This window comes from Moschus berezovskii, chromosome 17 (genome assembly GCF_049115385.1).
Source record: "Moschus berezovskii isolate FMDL1 chromosome 17, NW_MosBer_1.0, whole genome shotgun sequence".
Taxonomy (NCBI): Eukaryota; Metazoa; Chordata; class Mammalia; order Artiodactyla; family Moschidae; genus Moschus; species Moschus berezovskii.
Genome location: NC_142476.1, coordinates 59737573 through 59758555, shown reverse-complemented (window position 1 = coordinate 59758555; position 20983 = coordinate 59737573). Strand labels below are relative to the sequence as shown.

The 20983-nt window shown below is 39.0% G+C and overlaps 1 protein-coding gene across 1 annotated transcript in view; it reads right to left on the bottom strand.

Moving 5' to 3' along the window:
* CATSPERE (catsper channel auxiliary subunit epsilon) overlaps positions 1 to 20983 on the bottom strand; it is a 144610-nt gene that overhangs the window by 21930 nt on the left and 101697 nt on the right. Inside the window, exons 18-20 of the mRNA XM_055418841.2 lie at positions 12003 to 12102; positions 7466 to 7552; positions 195 to 352 (exon numbers count right to left, since the gene is read on the bottom strand). Of these exons, the coding sequence (XP_055274816.1) occupies positions 195 to 352; positions 7466 to 7552; positions 12003 to 12102 (345 nt within the window). The remainder of the gene's footprint in view (positions 1 to 194; positions 353 to 7465; positions 7553 to 12002; positions 12103 to 20983) is intronic.

The window sequence follows — 20983 nt, the reverse complement described above, 5'->3', positions numbered from 1 at the left end:
AGGACGACAGAGGATGAGATGGTTGGATGGCATTTAAGACACAATGGACATGGGTTTTGGTGGACTCCGGGAGTTTGTCATGGACAGGGAGGCCTGGTGTACTGCGGTTCATGGGGTCGCAAAGAGTTGGACATGACTGAGCAACTGAACTGAACTGAATGCTAAAACTATTATAATGGAACATTTATATTCACCTATAGTTTGGATCCAGGATCTTCACACGAAATACATACATTCCAGAATGGTCCAAGGGCCAAACCAAATGGTTATAGTTAGACTTGTTGATAATCTCATATGGTTGAGTTAAATCTCCTGGTTTTCCAATAGCATAAGAAAAACAATGCTTATAGTTCTGAATAGAAAACAAAAAGCTTAAGGTCATTATCTGAATTTTATAAACAAAATTATATTCCCATATGTTTATTTTGGAAAATTATTTAAAGATATAATAATTATTTCTATCTCTTCTATCATTTTAATGCTGTATATTAATAGTATTTTTAGAGGCTATCTTGGGTTAAAGTCTGATTAAAAGTGAAGCTTAGTGAAAGCAAACACTTTATTTGCAAACAATAATAAATTAGGTTGTTGAGAATCTGTAAGTATTTTATTTCCCTAAATCTAAAAAGTACAAAATTCTTCATGGATACTTAATTCAGGGACAGATACAATTTTGATTATAAGGTATGGATACAATAGTAGTTAAATTGATAGCTTTCCGTGAATGATGTCATATTCGTGATTTCCAAAGAAGATTTAGCTTTGGGACCAGGGACCAGGCTTGATCACTCAAGAGCTTTTGTGTAGTAGAGTTTTACTAAAGTAAAAAAAGGGACAGAGAAAACTTCTGTCATAAACATTAGAAGAGGGACAGAAAATGCCCCACTAAGCTAGTCTTATGAAGGCCTTATATACTTTTACCAGACCCACTCCCATAACAATACATCTTAAATTAACAAGATTAGAACTAACAATAGAAAGGTCTTACCAGATAGACTCCCACAACATACATATTAATATAACAAGATTAGTCAGAAGGTTCTTGTTAAGAAGGAGAAACATGTCCTCAAACAGGATACATTGTTATTATATAATCACTCAGTTCAGTTCAGTTCAGTTGCTCAGTCTTGTCCGACTCTTTGTGACCCTATGACACACTAGGCCTCCCTGTCCATCACCAACTCTCGGAGTTCACTCAAACTCATGTCCATTGAGTCGGTGATGCCATCCAGCCATCTCATTCTCTGTCGTCCCCTTCTCCTCCTGCCCCAAATCCTTCCCAGCATCAGACTCTTTTCCAGTGAGTCAACTCGTCACATGAGGTGGCCAAGGTATTGAAGTTTCATCTTTAGCATCAGTCCTTCCAATGAACACCCAGGACTGATCTCCTTTAGAATGGACTGGTTGGATCTCCTTGCAGTCCAAGGGACTCTCAAGAGTCTTCTCCAGCACCCCAGTTCAAAAGCATCAATTCTTCGGTGATCAGCTTTCTTCACAGTCCAACTCTCACATCCATATATGACCACGGGAAAAACCAGAGCCTTGACTAGACGGACCTTGGTTGGCAAAGTAATGTCTCTGCTTTTTAATATGCTATCTAGGTTGGTCATAACTTTCCTTCCAAGGAGTAAGCGTCTTTTAATTTCATGGCTGCAATCAGCATCCGCAGTGATTTTGGAGCCCCCAAAAATAAAGTCTGACACTGTTTCCCCATCTATTTCCCATGAAGTGATGGGACCAGATGCCATGATCTTTCTTTTCTGAATGTTGAACTTCAAGCCAACCTTTTCACTCTCCTCTTTCACTTTCATCAAGAGGCTTTTGAGTTCCTCTTCACTTTCTGCCATAAGGGTGGTGTCATCTGCATATCTGAGGTTATTGATATTTCTCCCAGCAGTCTTGATTCCAGCTTGTGCTTCTTCCAGCCCAGCATTCCTCATGATGTACTCTGCATATAAGTTAAACAAGCAGGGTGACAATATATAACCTTGACGTACTCCTTTTCCTATTTGGAACCAGTCTGTTGTTCCATGTACAGTTCTGACTGTTCCTTCCTGACCTGCATATAGGTTTCTCAAGAGGCAGGTCAGGTGGTCTGGTATTCCCATCTCTTTCAGAATTTTCCACAGTTTATTGTGATCCACACAGTCAAAGGCTTTGGCATAGTCAATGAAGCAGAAATAGATGTTTTTCTGAAACTCTCTTGCTTTTTCAATGATCCAGCAGATGTTGGCTGTTTGATCTCTTGTTCCTCTGCCTTTTCTAAAACCTGCTTGAACATCTGGGAGTTCACGGTTCACATATTGCTGAAGCCTGGCTTGGAGAATTTTGAGCATGACTTAACTAGCGTGTGAGATGAGTGCAATTAGCTTAAGGAAAAGCATACCCTTGAGCAAGATGAGTTTTGTTGTGTCATTATTAGCTCTGGGCTTAAAAAATAAGTGACTAAAACTAAGGAATGTAGGAAAAAAAAGTTTGTCCCTTTTCTCCTCCTGGAGAGGCCCGTACTCCTTCCTTGAGGGCCCTGTACTCCTTATCGACCTACCTAAGAATCAGCTCTCTCAAAATCTTCCCCTAGGAGTTTTATTTATTCCCATTTACCACTACTGTCTCTCTGTGGATCTCAAGATACAAACTGGAAAGGATATTTGTTTATCTCTTGTTCCCCTTTTTAAAAGCATAGACACTATATTTTTTTAAAGTCACTTTATTAAAGCTATGTTTAGAAAATAAAATCCTAAAATAATACATGGCATTTCTTCTGGATACGTGTAGACCCTGTATGCTTTTACACCCTACTTAAAGTGTTGCTCATCTCTTTGTCATGCATTCTCACTGTGGCTGAATTCTTTCTATAGCTTTTGAATGAGTAACTCCCATTTGATTTATTCAAGTGGTAATTATTTCTTGGGCTTTTCTTCATATTATCCCTACATTTTGACAATTTTCAATATGCAGATATTGTGTACTTTCTTAACTCTTCTTGGTTTTGATGATAATCAGTAACAGTTCATACAGTCCCTGGCCTCGTGAATTACTATTCATTTTTAGCCAAGGACTTCCTGGGTTACTATAGAGTCATGTCCAGAAACTCAGCTCATATCCTGAGTTATTAAGTATGTAGCTAGCCATTCATAATCCACATTCTCCCTTTTAACTCTAATGTTAACTTGGAAGAACCTGTGAAAATGCCACCTTTGTTTGTGAGTCCTTCAGATTTCCTCGAGAAATTACAGTCTGTAAGCTACTTCCCAGGTTTTTATACAAATGTCATTCATCCTTATAGAATCAGGACTAAGCAGTAACTAGTGTAGCTCTAAGAACTGGAAGGCTATTTCATTTCAGGTATATGTTTCAGGAAGACAGTACTTCTGATTGCCATGTTGAATAAATACATAGTGATACTCTTTAGTAAGCATAGCCTTATTCACTAGGACATAACTAGTCTTTGCAGGTACCTGCCTTCTCTTATATTCAAACTCCAGACTGAATCCATCCTTTCAGTGGTGAGATTTTTGTTTCTCATATGGTAGAATTGAACATTTAAGGCCTGCTGTGGGCACTTCAGAATTCTTTATAGAATATAAGCCACTATTTCAATGTTTCTAGAATGTGGTCCCCAGATCAGCATCACTTGGGAACTTGTTAGAAATACAAATTTGGGGGCTTAGCTCAAGATCTAATTAATCAGAAACTTTGGAGGTAGGACCTGGAGATCTGTTTTAGCAAGTCTTCTAGGTGATTCTGACATCACCTCTACGTAATTCTAAAATTTGAGAAGTACTGTACTGTATTGGGGCTTCCCTGGTGGCTCAGTGGTAAAGAATCTGCCTGCCAATGCAGGAAACACCAGTTCAGTCCCTGGGTTGGGAAGATCCCTTGGAGAAGGAAATGGCAATCCACTGGGAAGTCCCATGGACAGAGGAGCCTGGTAGGCTACAGTCCATGGGGTTACAAAAGAGTCAGACACGACTGAGCAACTAAACAATAATGACACTGTATCATACTGATTGAGGTGAGCTACTTGAATGTTAGTTATCAGGTAGCTCATTGCTTCCTAGGAATATGTTACTTTATCATATCATATAACATCTGGGTGCCCTTTGTGGGATTTTAAGCCAGAGTGTCACCTACATCTATCCTTAACCCCAGATTCTTGGATGTCCTTCAGTAAGAAGTTAGAAGTGTAAGTTTTTTTTGTTGTTGTTGGGTAAGTTTTTTTTTAACTGATTCCATTACTAGTTTGATTCCTTATGATTTTTAAATAGCTGAATAATACTCCTTATAATAGGTAGGTGACCTATAATTAATTAACTGGCTTCACAAATATTTACTGAGCACCTGCAATGGATCAGATGCCAGTGAAAACAACAAAATTCCCTTCCCTTATAGAGCCTACATCTTAGTTGGGGAGTCAGATAATGTATAAGATAAATAAGTAGACTATGTAATGTATCAGGGAGTTATAAATGCTAATGACATGTAAGAAAATATGGGAGGGAGATAGGAACTGTCATGGGGTGATGTTTAAATTTTTCAGTGGAGTGGCCAGGGAAATCGTCATTGACTAGTTGATTTTTAAGTAAAGACCTGAAGAATGGTATTAGCTAGTCATGATGGGGGTCGGGAGGAGATGTGATACAGCAAGTCCTGTTGGCTTTATCATAACTCTAAGTGATATGAGAACCATTGCTTGATTTTTGAGCAGAAGAGTGGCATGTTCTGATTTATGTTTTAGTAGCATCATGCTTGGTGCCATGTTGTGAATAGATTCATGGTGGGCAAGGCTGAAGCAGAGAGACCAGTTAGGATGCTGTGATTATATCCCAAATGGTTGGTGATGGTGGCTTGAAATAGGGTGGTGACAAAATCTGAATACATTTTGAAGAAGAAGCCAACAAGATTTACTGAAGGACCAAATGTGGACCATAAGATGACATGCAGAGGTTTTTATCCTGACTAGACTGGGAGGATGGGATATCTATTAACTGAGGTAGGGAAGAATATTGGAGGAGTAGGTTTGGAGAGTGGATATCAGAAGCTCAGTTTCTGACACATTAAATTTGAAACATTATCAGCTTTCTCTTTTGCTGGAATATTCCCATCAGTCAATATGTGGTTATGTCTGTCAACTATTAAAAGAAGAAGATTTTTTCTTCACCCATTGCTCTCCAGCTACTACACTATTTCTCTTCTTTACTACAAAACTCCTTTGCAGAGATGTCTGTTCTTGCTGCTCTGAACTCTTTTTTTTTCCTTGCTAATTCAACCCACTTCAGTAAGGTTTTGTCTCTCACTATCCTACCAAAACTCATCCTGTCAAGGTTATCTCTATGTTACTGAAGTAAATAATCATTTTTTTCAGTCCTCATCATAGTTGACCTATTTTAGTAGTGAATTTAGCACAGTTGATCCCTCCCTCCTTCTGAGGAGACTTGGTTAATAGGAAGTCCAGAACATCCTATTTGCCTGGATTTTCTCTTGCTTCTTGGATTATTCCTTTTTCACCTCCTTGTGCATGTGTGCTAAGTTGATTCTGTCGTGTCTGACTCTGTGCAACCCTCTGCACTATAGCCAACCAGGCTCCTCTGTCCATGGGATTCTCCAGGCAAGAATACTGGAGTGAACTGCCATGCCCTCCTCCAGGGGATCTTCCCGACCAAAAGAGGGAACCCATGTCTCTTACATCTCCTTCATTGGTGGGTGGGTTCTTTACCACTAGCGCTGCCTCGGAAGCCCTTTACCTTCTTTACCACTCCTCATGGACTCCATCTCTAAATATTGAAATGACCCAAGATTTATTCCTTTTCTTTTTTTATCTATATCAGGGGTTCATAACCTCATAGTGAGTGTGTATAAATATACACATATAGATTTTAAAATACAAATAAAATTGTGAAAGTGAAGTCGCTCAGTTGTGTCCAACTCTTTGTGACCCAATGGACTGTAGCCTACCAGGCTTCTCTGTCCAAGGGATTTTCCAGGCAGGAGTACTGGAGTGGGTTGCCATTTCCTCTTCCAGGAGATCTTCCTGACTCAGGGATTGAACCCAAGTCTCCCGCATTGTAGGCAGATGCTTTACTATCTGAGCCCGCCAGGGAAGTCCAAATAAATATTTTATTTTTATATGGACCCCTTTGGCAATCTGGTGAAGCCTATGAACTACTATGGGCCCCTCTCACAATAATGTTTTTAAAAGCATAATGTAACACAGGTTGCATTACAAGGGAAACTAGTTATAAGGAATTATAGCTGTCAAAATATTAAAAACAAACAAAAATATTAAAAACAATAGGGCAACATATTTCATGTTTTAAAATATGTGCTTCTCTATATAAAATTAGATAAAAGGGTCTTGCACCAGATTTAATAACTACCATAATTTTCTTGGTGAAGTAGGAAGCAAGTTCATTATGTAAGAATGAGGATGGGGAAAGAGTTGCTGGAGATTTAAAGAGAGAGGAGAAAGCCTGCAATAGCTATTTGTGAGTGGGGGAGAAGGAACAAGCTGAAGAAATACAGTAATATTTGCTGGGGAGTATTGTGGGACCATTTTAATCATGAAATGAAAGTGAAACAAGTCAGCAAGGGTTTGTTTTTCTCTGACCACAGTCAGGTGCTAAGGTGGATAGTTGAATTTAACCAGGGATGTGATTAGCTATAGAAATATAAGGAAGTGAGAGGGGAGCAAAGGGATTGAGGGTATTAATAAAATGATATGATTATTGACTGTGGAACTTAAAAAGGGAAAAGAGAACTGGGGGTGTGGTGAGGGTGGTAGGACCAGTGAGTTGAAGGTTATGTTGAGTTGGAAGAACTGTTCAAAGGATTGTTGGAGTAAAGCTCCTAGAATCATGTTACTTGGAAGACAGGGAGTAATGGGTGGAAAATGGATGGTTTGGAGTTGGGAATATAGAGGAAAATACACAATGTTCATCTCTGTCTGGACATGTATAGATTCTGCTGGAGAAGCAAAAATAATATTCTTATTGTAGGATTTACACTTTAAAGGCTGAGGTACCTTCTGTGTCACATGTTATTCATGAGATATGATTTGATTTGCCAAATAAAATAATTGCAATTTAAGAAAATTCAATTGAAAAAAATTGAAAACAGTATAGAATTGATACTTGGCATTCAGAAAAGATCTTTTAGTTATATAAGAATTGAAATATCAGGCATTCTTTAGAAAGATTCAGTCTCAGTGCTTTAACATGTGTTTCAGATATTTAATATCTGCAGATAGATTTTCAGAAGAGAAAATTAAAACAAAACTGTCAGTAATGCAGAGCAACAGAAGATCAAACAGAATTAAGATGAAACATTTTAGAATAGAACAGAAAAACTGGATTTGATTTACAAAATCAAACTTAAACCCAAAGTATTTTCTTTAAGCACTTATAAATACTAAAATGCCAAGTTAGTTACTGTAAATAAATAATTCACAAGGTAATGTTTTTCTTACCTCAGGTCCCCAGACTTCTTCTAATGGGAGGTGCTTGTTAAGCTTAATCATTGAATTCCATGTTTGAGCTTCATTCAAACAACCGCTCTGTCAAAAGATTTTATATATACATATAGATTTTATATGTATATATATGTTTTGCATGTAAATTTATTTCTAAGTATTTAATTAGTGCCATTGGAAATTATACATCTAATTTTTAATTATTTAAATGTTTGCTGATATATAGAAAAACAATGGACTTTTGTATATTGATCTTGTACAGAGACAACTTCTTAAACTCAGTTATTAATTTTAATTGTTTCAGATGAACAATCATGTTATCTGTGAATATGATAGTTTTATTTCTTCCTTTCCAACCCTTATAAGTTCATTTTTATTGCTTATTTTTTACCTTATGATAAACATCTGGAACAATGTTGTATAGAAATGGTTGAACAGGCCTCCTTGTTTCATTCCTTATTTCAGAGGGAAGGCTTTCACATTTTTACCATTAAGTATGATGTTTTGTGGGCTTCCCAGGTAGCTCAGCTGGTCAAGAATCTGCCTACAATGCAGGAGACCCCGGTTCAATTCCTGGGTCAGGAAGTTTCCCTAGAGAAGGGCTAGGGTACCCACTCCAGCATTCTTGGACTTCCCTGGTGGCTCAGACAGTAAAGAATCCACCTGCAATGCAGGAGACCTGGGTTCAATCCCTGGGTTGGGAAGATCCCCTAGAGGAGGGCATGGCAACCCACTCAAGAATTCTTGCCTGGAGAATCCGCATGGATGGAGGAACATGGTGGGCTATAGTCCATGGGGTTGCAAACAGTCGGACACGACTGAGCACGACTAAGCACAGCAGCATGATGTTTTCTACAGGGTTTTTTGTATCCACATTTTATTAGGTTAAAGAAGTACCATTTATTTATAATTTTATAAGATTTATTTTTAAAGTAGTGTTATATATGGATGATACATTTTTTATAAATTTTATTAAAAGTTTTTTTGGCCATGCTGGGTCTTTATTGCTGCATGGTCTTTTCTCTAGTTGTGGCAAGTGGGGCTACTCACTAGTTGCAGTGCACAGGCTTCTGTTTGCAGAGGCTTCTCTTGTTGCAGAGCATGGGCTCTAGGGTGCATGGGCTTCAGTAGTTGTGGCATGTGGCCTCAGTAGTTGCGACTCCTGGGCTCTAGAGTACAGGCTCAATAGTTGTGGCTCACGGGCTTAGTTGCTCTGTGGTATATGGGATTCTCCCAGATCAGGGATCAAAAACCCATGTCACCTGCATTAGCGGGTAGACTCCTTGCCACCATGGAAGTCAATAAATTTTTAATCAAATGACTTTTCATCAACTGTTGTAATAACTGTTTTTTTTATTCTGTTAATATACTAGATTACTTTGACTGCCAAGTGATATCCTCGTTTTAATTTATGAAATAAAGAAAACGGCATTATTTTTTAATAAGTTGCTGTATTTGATATGCTAGTATTTTGTTCAGGTGATTTGTATCTATGGTCATGAATGAGATTAGCTCATAATTCTCTTCTTTTAAGGCCCTCATCAAGTCCTCCTGGATTTACAAAATGAGTTGAAAGTGCTTCCTCCCACCTCAATACTCTGGAAGAGTGTTTATAAAGCACACATAGGTTGGCTATTCTGATTTGCTATTCTCAGTTATATGGTATGCTCTTTCAATAAGAAGCTTCAAATATTTTTTCTTGGGTGGGGAGATCTTTTGTTGAATTATTAGTATTGGTTTTGTTCCTTTGCTTTGATTCTCTTTTCCAGGAATTCCATTTATCCATTGATCGAATCTTCTTTGCCTATCCTCAATATTTGTCACTTTCTCTCAAATCATTTTTATTTCATTCTTCATTTCTTTTTTACTTAAATTTCTTTCCTCTTTTAATTTCATGTATTTTTAAAGACTTATCTGTTGTTCAGTTTCATGTTTTAAAAATTGTATTCAGAATTTTAGGTTTGAAATTATTTTCTTTCAGTAGCTTAAAATATTTTTGCTCAAAGACTTCTGGCTTTTATTGTTGTTATTGAAAAATTAGCTTTAAACCTTACAGTTATTTTTTTGAAGGCAAATTATCTTTTTTGCTCTGCTTTAAAGATTTTTCCCTTTGCTTTTGATTTTAGAAATTTTACTGTGGTGTTTCTAGACACAGATTACTTTTTCTATGCTTTGATGTCTTTCATCAGTTTTGGAAAATATTGCTTCTGAGCAACACTTTTTTTTTTTTTTTTAGGATTCCAGTTCTTAGAGCTTAGCATTGAAGATCTCCTTTATGTTTTTTCCTATATTTGAAATCAGTTTATCTCTCTGTGTGTAATTCTGGATATTTCCCTCTGATCTCTCCTCTAGATGACTAATTCTATTTTCAGTCATCACTCCCAACAGTTAAGTTCCTAATTTCAGTTATCCCGTTTTAATTTCTTTTTTGTAGAACTGATCAGCAGCTCAGAATCAGGCACGGATAAGGCAGAAAGATAGATGTTTAAATTTGCTATAACACTAAACGAGAATAATACTGAGGAAGGTGACATATAGTCATTGGCAAGACAGTAGCTGGAGGACGGAACCATGGAACTCTAGTTAGATAGGAAATGAAGAGAAGAAAAATAGGAGAACACGACTGAAGTGACTTAGCAGCAGCAGCAGAGAGGAAGAAAGTAGAAGGTTCAATACAGTGGCTATCTAGGGTGTGTAAGAAAAAGTGAGAGGCAAAGGAGTAGTGGGAATGAGAGCTACAGGGTTGAGGGTTGAGGTCAGAGATGGAAATATTTTCATTGACATGTAATTTTAATATTAATTAAAATATTTAATTAATTATTTATTAAATAAATATTTATTTAATATTAATTAAATATTTGCACTGAAATGTAATTTTAATAGGGGGAGCTATATTAGTCTGCTTTGCTTCAATAGTAACCCCAGTTCTCAGGGGTTTTATACATGAAATGTTTAATTCTTGATCACACATAGTCCAATGCAGATGTTCCTGGCAGTGACTCCTATGGGTAATTCTCCTCAAAGAAGTGAATTAAAAACTCAGACTTTTAAAATCTAGTGGCTTCTTAAAGTTCCCTGTCTCTTTCATCCAGTTCTCATCTTTGATTGTCACTGTAGTATATTGACATGTGAAGGAAGATGGGAAGCATGGAGGTTCATGTGAAGTTCTTGAGCACTTTGTCCTGGACACATATAACTTCTGCTCATATTCCAGTGATAAGAATCAGTCTCATGACCCCACTTAGTGGCAAATGAGGCTGGGAAATGTAGTCTCTGTTTAGAAAGCTAGCTTCTTTCCAGCAATAACCCTACATGGTGGCTGGTAGAATTGTAATCGTTTTCAGGACAAGGGAGAAATAATCAAGTAACCAAGTATATGTCAGCAAGTAGGGATGGGGTAGATAACAACTGGATGACAGAAGCATTGAATTGTGTTTTACTTAGGGGAGGAGATAATGATCTGGAAATGATACTGTGAATTAGGAAGAATGTAAATTCTACATTCCTTAAGTATATAGGGTAAGAGAAAGAGTAGCCTTGGTTTGGGGATAATTGTATTCTCTGAGGAATGTTTGTTGAAGATGGATCTAGGGTTTTTAATCTTACGGTATGTTAGAAAGGTTTGAGGTGGTGAAGAGTAATGGAAAACTTAGCCAAGGTTTAGGAAGGATAGACTAGTATAGGGGTGAGACTGTGGGGAGGAAATAGGCCCCCAAACCTTACATATTGGACCCTGAACAAGTATGGGAGGAATGTATGATGGGATGGATTTCTTTGCCCAAATAATTATAGTAATGTGGAGGGGGTAGCCGGTGGAACTCTTGTCTCTTGGTTGCCACCTGGGCAGGTTCTATTTCTTGGAGAATGAAGGTCTCTGATAGATGAGAAAGTTAATTTGGAAGGAGTCATCCTGGTTTTGTTTGACATCTCTGACATCTCCGTCATGATGGGAGGCCCTCCAGGACAGAAAGCCCCACACAAGGGGGATGGGAGTGAAGTGTGCTGATCTTAGTAGTAAGGCCTTTCTGCTGTGGCCTGCAAAGTGAACAGGCAGAATAACAGGGATTCACTGTGGAGGCTGACTGACCAGTCACTGAGATGAAGGAAGGCCAGAAGAGGAGAGAGTGGGGACAGTGAAGCCAAGGTCAGTGGGTCAAGTGCTGCAAAAAAAATCAAGCGAGATGAAGCCTACAGTGTATCCATTTGATTTAGCATGAATATGATGATTGGCTGAAAGCCAAAGCCAGACCCATAAATAATCAAGCATTAAATACAATGTGGAAAGAAAATAAAATAGTAATAATTGCATCATCCTACTATAAACATTACCTTTTCTGACCCCTTTTGTTCTATGTGACAGTGATTTCTTTTTTCATAAATGAATTATAGTAGTCATAGAATTTAACACAGAGGTAGTATTTTTTCCCGCTGCCTACAGCTGACTGGTTCTGTTTTCCTTAGATAACTTATACATCGATTTAAAATAGACGTCTAATTGCATGCTAAATTCTATTTAAATCCAAAAATGTCATACCTTCTTCATAGTATTATTAAAGCTATAGTCATCCCTGCCATGTATTTCCCACACTATGAAATTTACTTCAACATCTTCAACATAACCACTGTCATTGTATCTGAAACACAAAATAACAGTTTAGCGTAGAAGAGTTAAGAGCTCCAGATTTTAAAATAGATGTGCTTAGGGTTAAATCCTGTCTTTATCACTAGGCTTTGTGACCCTGCAGAAATTACTTAAACTCTTGAAGCCTCAATTTTCTTATCTATAAAGTACCTACTGTGTAGGCTTCCTTCAGCTCTCAAAATAAAACTAATAGTAACGAAGCAGAAATTTTTTACCTTTTAAAACAGTTGCAACCATATATTGATGAGGTGAGTGAAAGTGCAAGTTGCTCAGTGGTATCTGACTCTTTGCAAGTATGCAGGCCGGAATACTAGAGTGGGTAGCCTTTCCCTTCACCAGGGGATCTTCCCAACCCAGGGACTGAATCCAGGTCTCCCGCATTGCAGGCAGATTCTTTATCAGTTGAGTTACAAGGGAAGCTCAAGAATACTGGAGTGGGTAGTCTATCCCTTCTCCAGCGGATATTCCCGACCCAGGAATTGAATCGGAGTCTCCTGCATTGCAGGTGGATTCTTTATCTACTGAGCTATCAGGGAAGCCCAAGAACAATAAAAAATCATAAAATCATATTTCCTGTTCCTCCACCCCCACCATTCCTTTGCTATTCAATTTTAATCACGAATATTATCTTTTTTAATGTTTGCCTTTGTACAATTAAAAATGCTTACATTTCTACCAAAAAATATATATATATGATTTAAATAAAAAAGATCTTAACTCTTGATCAGGCATCGGTTGACACTCATGAAAAGCAAGAAGCTACAGTGTCATCTAGTGGCAATAACAATGAATTGCATAACCCATGCTTTGATGTTCTATTCATTTCATTGAGAATACCAGGCAAAAATACTTGTCCGTGTAAGCATGACTTATTTTCATTAAAGTTTGTTAATGTGAGATATAATACTAATTAAACCTGAGAGACTCATGAATGTTACTACATTTTGTAACTCTTCCCTACAATTTGTAACTTCTCCACTATGGCCGTTCCACTTTTGGAATTGGGAAGGAAGGAGGTCTCTATTGATCCATTAGACATACATTTACAATCCTGTGTGGTCACTCCAGATAGCTCATTATATTAATCATGTCTTTTACTTTCTGAAAAGTGGTGCTTAATATCTGGGGACTTGCTTACCTTGGAGGGGCTGCCCTTGCCAGGGTTAATTCCGAGAGATGGTAAACCAGGAATGCCTTTCATACGCAAATCAACCAACCCAGAACACTGGACACTGAGGCTTACTGATCTCAGATCTGACTATCCTTCCATAGATGTCCAACTCTGGCAGCCCCATAGTCTGTAGCCCACCCAGAACCCACCTCCTTTATGAGTTGTCACACTGGCCCACTCTCCATCCACCTGCTTTAATCACCCCAAGACGAGGTACTAGACAACTAGACAGTACTTATGCCCAGAGCCCACTGAAATTACTCAAAATAGCCAGTCTGAGCCTGCTTACCCTGTCTCTTCCATTCCTTCCTACAGAAAACACAGTGAAAACTCTTGCCTCTGTTTTTCCCCTTTCTCCTAACAGGTCCTGGTGCTTCCACATGAGGTCCCATATGATGTGCTGTGCCTCCTGTTTCTTGGGATTATTATTTATAACAAACTTCTTCCTTCATGACAGTCATTTCCATGTCTGTGTGTCTTACCATATCTGATTAAATAAATCTTGAGTAGCTCTGCTGCTGCTGAGTCACTTCAGTCGTGTCTGACTCTGTGCGACCCTATAGACGGCGGCCCACCAGGCTCCCCCATCCCAGGGATTCTCCAGGCAAGAACACTGGAGTGGGTTGCCATTTCCTTCTCCAATGCATGAAAGTGAAAAGTGAAAGTGAAGTCGCTCAGTCGTGTCCGACTCTTAGCGACCCCATGGACTGCAGCCCACCAGGCTCCTCCGTCCATGGGATTTTCCAGGCAAGAGCACTGGAGTGGGGTGCCATTGCCTTCTCCATGAGTAGCCCTGCTGCTGCTGCTGCTGCTAAGTCACTTCAGTCGTGTCCGACTCTGTGTGACCCCATAGAGGGCAGCCCACCAGGCTCCCCCGTCCCTGGGATTCTCCAGGCAAGAACACTGGAGTGGGTTGCCATTTCCTTCTCCAAAAACACCCCTAATATCTGCTTTTGAACTTCCTACATCATAGTAGAGCAATTATGTCCCTCTGTTCCCTCTGGGTTGCTTCTGTAGCACCAAATTCTAGTTTGGGATGGGTTGTCATGGGAATTGATAGCAAAGAGGCAGCTGGGATGACATATTCCCAGCTGAATCATACTTCTAAGACTTGCTTTATTCTTGTTAGTATTTGATAGTGAATCTGTTATTTTATCTGTATAATTCTGCCCAACCTTGTTCCTAAGCTGTTTTCTACAAAGGTAAGGCATTTATGTCATAATCTAGAGACCTAGACCACATGCTAATTCCCTAGTGACCGCCCCTATTTCAAGGCTTAATTAGCACCCACATTTGCTTCTGGTAAATACCTAATTGAATACTGGGTTATTAACTATGTGTTGCTATAATCCAACTGGACACGGAGGCTTATTGATCTGACTGTCCCTCTGTAGTTGTTTAGTCACTAAGTTGTGTCCGACTCTTTTGCTGCCCCATGGACTGTAGCCTGCTAGGCTCCTCTGTCTGTGGCATTTCCCAGTCAAGAATACTGGAGTGGTTTGCCATTTCCTTCTCCAGGGGATCTTCCCCACCCAGGGATTGAACTCAGGTCTCCTGAATTGGCAGATGGATTCTTTACCACTGAGCCACCTGGGAAGCCCATCCCACTGTACTTAACCTCAACTATTTGGTTAATTATCTTAGGAGAACTGGAGTCAACATGCTTTATCAAGTGATTCCTTGTTGCAGAGATACAAAAGGTTACTCCTAGAGAAAAGTACTGCTGCAATAGTCCAAAGTAGTGCTACTCTAAAAGGCCACTTTCTGACCCCAACCTCTTCCATCTTTCACATCCTCACCTGCGCTTGACCTCTTACACACTTCCAGTCCCCTTATTCTCCTCTGCTTCTCTGCTGCACAGAAGTTCCTTTCCAGCTGCTCTGCCTCTCCCACTCAGCCCAATCTCATGGTTGATCATCTGACCTGCTGTCTCCCACCAGCACCCTCGATACACTCAGTTATTCTCCCCCTTGCATCTAACGTCTAACCTAAACCTTGGATGTTACCACAGAAATTTCCAGTCTCTTGATCTGTTTTCCTCATCAGTGGGTCCCTCCTGATCTCTCTTCCTTCCCTACCCAACCTGGAATTCATGGCTGATCATTTGATTCCCTCTTACAAGCATCATAGCTCATTCAGCTATGTATGTGATACTTGGGAAGTTCAGCATGTGTGAGGATTGGACCCACTCATGGTATCTTACCTCAACTGCACCTTTGCTGTTGTCCAGTAATCTTCTTACAGGCCCTTAGCCAGCTCCTTTTCATTTTACCCTCAGTGACCTTTGATATTCTCCTGAAGTCCCCTCCTCAACCCCTCCCTTCTCTCAGTTTACAGATGACCCTCCTTTCTACTTCGTGTAAGTAAATTGAGGTTATCAGACATGACCTCTCTTAACTTCTACATTCCTATCTCCAAACTAGTCATTTTTACTTCTTCCCTCTGAATCTCAGGGGCTTCCCAGATGGCATAACAGTGAAGACTGTGGCTGCCAATACAGGAGACGCAAGACTCAGTTTCAATCCCTGGGTTGTAAGGATCCCCTGGAGGAGGAAATGGCAACTTGCTCCAGCATTCTTGCCTGGAAAATTCCATGGGCAGAGGAAGCTGGTGGGCTACAGTCCATAGGGTCGCAAAGAGTTGGACATGACTGAGCAACTGAGCACACATGCACCCCCAGTCTCAAAGAATGGATTATCCTTTGAACCACCTGGACCTTTGATCCTACTTCCCTAGCTTTCTTCATAGACCTTGCTCCTATAGCTTAGGCGCTTGCTGCTTCTGCTGCTGCTAAGTCGCTTAAGTCGTAGGCACTTATTTTATTTTAATTAGGTATTTTAAATATACGAAGAATAATGTGAAAATTATTATTTATCATTTCCATCCAGGTTGTATACTTTACTTATATATAAATGTGTCCATAAATCATGTATATTATTGATTTATGGGTATGAAAATGTACCTACATGATATTATACTGTAAGTATCTTTTGGTGACTTGTTTTCCACTCGATATTAGGTTTTGAGATAAATCCACAGAAATTTCCAGTCTCTTGATCTGTTTTCCTCATCAGTGGGTCCCTCCTGATCTCTCTTCCTTCCCTACCCAACCTGGAATTCATGGCTGATCATTTGATTCCCTCTTACAAGCATCATAGCTCATTCATTTTAACCGCTATTTGGCATTCTGTTGTCTAACTATGTAAGGTATTCATCCAAATCTTTGCCATATTTTACCACAATTCTTAAAAATCTATACTTAAAGACATAAAAAACAAACATTTCAACCACTTGTCTTTTTTACTTTATGATGTCATTTAGTACAGATTTTCAAAAATTGCCATTGCATCAAAAAGAATAAAGTACCTAGGAATAAACCCACCTCGACGGACATGAGTTTGAGTGAACTCTGGGAGTTGGTGATGGACAGGGAGGCCTGGCGTGCTGTGATTCATGGGTTCGCAAAGAGTCGGACACAACTGAGCAACTGAACTGAACTGAACTGAAGGAGGCAAAAGACCTCTGAAAACTATAAGATACTGGTGAAAGAAATCAAAGATGACACAAACAGATGGAGAGCAATATCATGTTCAATACTGGAATAATCAATGTAGTCAAAATGACTATACTACCCAAGGTAATCTGCAGATTCAATATAATATCTATCAAGTTACTGATAGTATTTTTTACAGAATCAGAGCAAAAATTTTTACAATTTGTATGGAAATACAAAAGCCCCTGAATAGCCAAAGCAATCTTGAGAAAGAAGAACACAGCTGGAGGAATCAGACTCCCTGACTTCAGACTATACTACAAAGCTACAGTAATAAAGACAGTATGATACTGACACAAAAACAGAAATATAGATCAAAGGAACAGGATAGAAATCTCAGAAATAAACCACTCACCCTATGGTTAATTAATCTATGACAAAGGCAAGAGTATACAAGAGAGAAGAGACCATCTCTTCAACAAGTAGTGCTGAGAAAACTAGACAGCTACTTGTAAAATAATGAAATCAGAACATTCTCTAACACCCTTCACAAAAATAAACTCAGGATATATTATAGACCTAAACATAAGACCAGATACTATAACACTGTTAAAGGAAAACATAAGGAGAATATTTTCTGACATAAATCACAGCAAAGATCTCTTTTTTTGGTCCAATTCCTAGAGTAATGGAAGTAAAAATAAACAAATGGGGCCTAATTAAACTTAAAAGCTTTTGCACAGCAAAAAAAACCACAGACAAAATGAAAAGATAATCCACAGAAAGGAAGAAAATGAAATTTGCAAATTAAGTTACCAAAGAGGGATTACTCTCCAAAATATACATAGTCCATGTAGCTCAATGTTAAAAAAAAACAATTAAAAAATGAGTGGAAGATCTAAAGACAATTCTCCAAAGAAGACAGACATGCAAATGGACAAGACGCACATGAAAAGATGCTCAACACTGCTAATTATTAGAGAAATACAAATAAAAACTACAATGAGGTACTCCCTCACACAGTTCAGAATGGCAGTCCTCAAAATATCTACAAACAATAAATGCTGGAGACAGTGTGGAGAGAAGGGAACCTTCCTACACTGTTGGTGGGAATGTAAATTGATACAGTCACTGTGGAGAACAGTATGGAGAGTCCCTAAAAAACTAAAAACAGAGCTACCATATGACCCTGCAATTCCACTCCTGAGCATATATCTGGGGAAAATCATGTTCTGAAAGTACACCTGCAACCCAATATTCATTGCAGCACTGTTTGCAATAGCCAGGACATGGAAGCAACCTAAATGTCCTTCAATAGAGTAATAGATAAAAAAAAAAAAAAAAGATGTGTACAGTACATATATGCAATGGGATATTACTCAGCTGTTAAAAAGAATGAAATAATGCCATTTGCAGCAACATGGATGGACCTAGAGAGTGTCATACTAAGTGAAGTAAGTCGGACAGAGAAGGAGAAATATTGTATGGCATCCCTTATATAGGAATCTAAAAAGAAATGATACAAATGAACTTACAAAACATAGAGACTCACAGACTTAGAGAATGAACTTATGGTTGCTGGGTAAAAAGACAGGGGAAAGGGAGAGTTAGGGAATTTGAGATGGACATGTACACACTGCTATATTTAAAATGGATAACCAACAAGGACCTACAGTATAGCACATGGAACTCTGCTCAGTGTTATGTGACAGCTTGGATGGGAGGGGAATTTGGGGGAGGATGGATACATGTATATGTATGGCTGAGTCTTTTTGCTGTTCACCTGAAACTATCACAACATTGTTTGTTAATTGGCTATACCCCAATACAAAGTAAAAAGTTAAAAAAAAAAACAAGTTATGGAGAAAATAATAAACTAAGAAATTAAGGAAGAGCTACCAGTGAGGTAACAGGAAAAGTAGGAAAATATGACATCCTGGAATCCCAATAAGGAAGATATTTTAAGTAGGAAGAAATGATCAACCGTGTTAGTTCTTGTTAATGAGATGGAGTAAGATGAGACCTGAGAACTGACCATTGAGTTAGCAATATGGAGGCCGCTGGCCACACTGGCTGGCAATGTCAGTGGAGGGGTGGGGGGTAAAAGCCTGACTGAGAAAGATTTGGGAGAGGATAGGAGAAGAGTTGATGACAACGAGAATAGTAGCTAGAGGAGTATTGGGGACAAAGAGAGGGTTTTTGGTTTGGTTTTGGTTTCAATGAGGGGAAGAACTGCATATTTGTGTGATGATCTAGTAGGGTAAAGTCGATGATGCAAGAGAAAAGGGAAAATTTCAGAAACAGTGATCTTAATTAGGAAAGGGGGCAGTGATCCAGTTCACAAATGGAGGCCTTAGATACCCATATACTTTATCTATGGTGATAGGAAGACAGACAGAGTTAATGGGTACAGATGCTTGAAGACGGATAGATAATAGCCGTAGAAGTTTGTGCAAGATCTCTTCTGACTGATAGCAGCTTCGACTTATTCTCCTTCCTTATTCTCTTTCCCGCATCACTTTCATCTATCAGTTATCAAGTCCTGCCTATTATTATCACTGATTTTCTCATAAGTGATCCCTCTTCTTTGCTTTGTTGCTGTCTCAATCTTTTTTTTTTTTCTCCCTGTACTACTAATACAGTTTACTACCTGGTCTCCTTCCTTAGCCTTGTTTCCCTGAAACCTTCTACACACCTCTCAGAGACGGCAAATATTTAATCATGCCACTCTACAATAAGAATGGCTAGAAACCATGAAAGGGAATGATGCATTTCAGTCAGTTCTAATAAGATGGATGAACCTAGAGCTTATTATACAGAGTGGACTAAGTCAGAAAGAGAAAAACAAATATCATTTATTAACACATGTATATGGAATCTAGAAAGATGGTACTGATGAACCTATTTACAGGGCAACAGTCGAGATGCAGACATAGAGAACAGATGGTTATGGACACGGGCAGTAGGGAGGAAGGAGAGGGTGGGACGAATGGAGAGAGTAACATGGAAGCATATATGCTACCATGTGTCAAACTGATAACCAATGAGAATTTGCTGTATGACTCAGGGAACTCAAACTGTGGCTCTGTAACAACCTAGAGGTATGGGAAGGGGAAGTTAAGGAGGGAGGTTCAAGAGGGAGGGGACACACATGTATACCTATGGCTGATTCATGTTGATGTATGGCAAAGGTAAATACAATATTGTGAAGCAATTTTCCTTCGGTTAAATAAGTTTTGGGGGAAAAGGAGAATGGCTAGAAAGCCTTCCGTGGTCTGGACGCTACCTAGCTAGTTTCTCAGCCTTTTCTCCTGACACATCATGACTCATTTTGTGCTCCAGTAACATTATACCACTTGAACTATGAAATTTCTTCCTCTATCACTTCTGCTTGAAAGGCTTACTCAGTGGAATTCCCTGTTACCTTCCCCACTTCTCCTTTCCTCCCCTGCCTTCAGCTAAATATTATCCTTTAAGCCTCAGTGACTCAGCTCTAATGCCCTGGGAACACTTCCCAGAGCCCCTCTCCCTTCCGTAGCTGAACTGGATTCTTTTCTTTTCAGTACCAACAACCCATACTACTCCTTTCTATTGTTCCATTTAGCATATCAGTTCATATCTAATTTATCAAATTCTTGAGAGCAGAAATCCTGTCTTACTCATCTTTGAATTCCCAGTGCCTAGCACAGTAATTGGTGTAAATTAGGTGTTTAATCACTGATTAAACATGAACTTTGGCAAACTCTGGGAGATGGTGAGGGACAGGGAAACCTGGCATGCTTCCATGGGGCATGCTTCCATGGCATATGTCCATGGGGTCACAAAGAATTGGACATGACTAAGTGACTGAACAACAAGAGGTGTTTAATAATGATGATTTGAGATGACTTGAGATTGGTTCCAAATAGGAAAAGGAGTATGTCAAGGCTGTATATTGTCACCCTGCTTATTCAACTTATATGCAGTGTACATCATGAGAAATGTTGGGCTGGATGAAGCACAAGCTGGAATCAAGATTGCTAGGAGAAATATCAATAACTTCAGATAATACAGTTGACACCACCCTTATGGCAGAAAGTGAAGAGGAACTAAAGAGCCTCTTGATGAAAGTGAAAGAGGAGAGTGAAAAAGTTGGCTTAAAGCTCAACATCCAGAAAACAAAGATCATGGAATCCAGTCCCATCACTTCATGCAAATAGATGGGGAAAC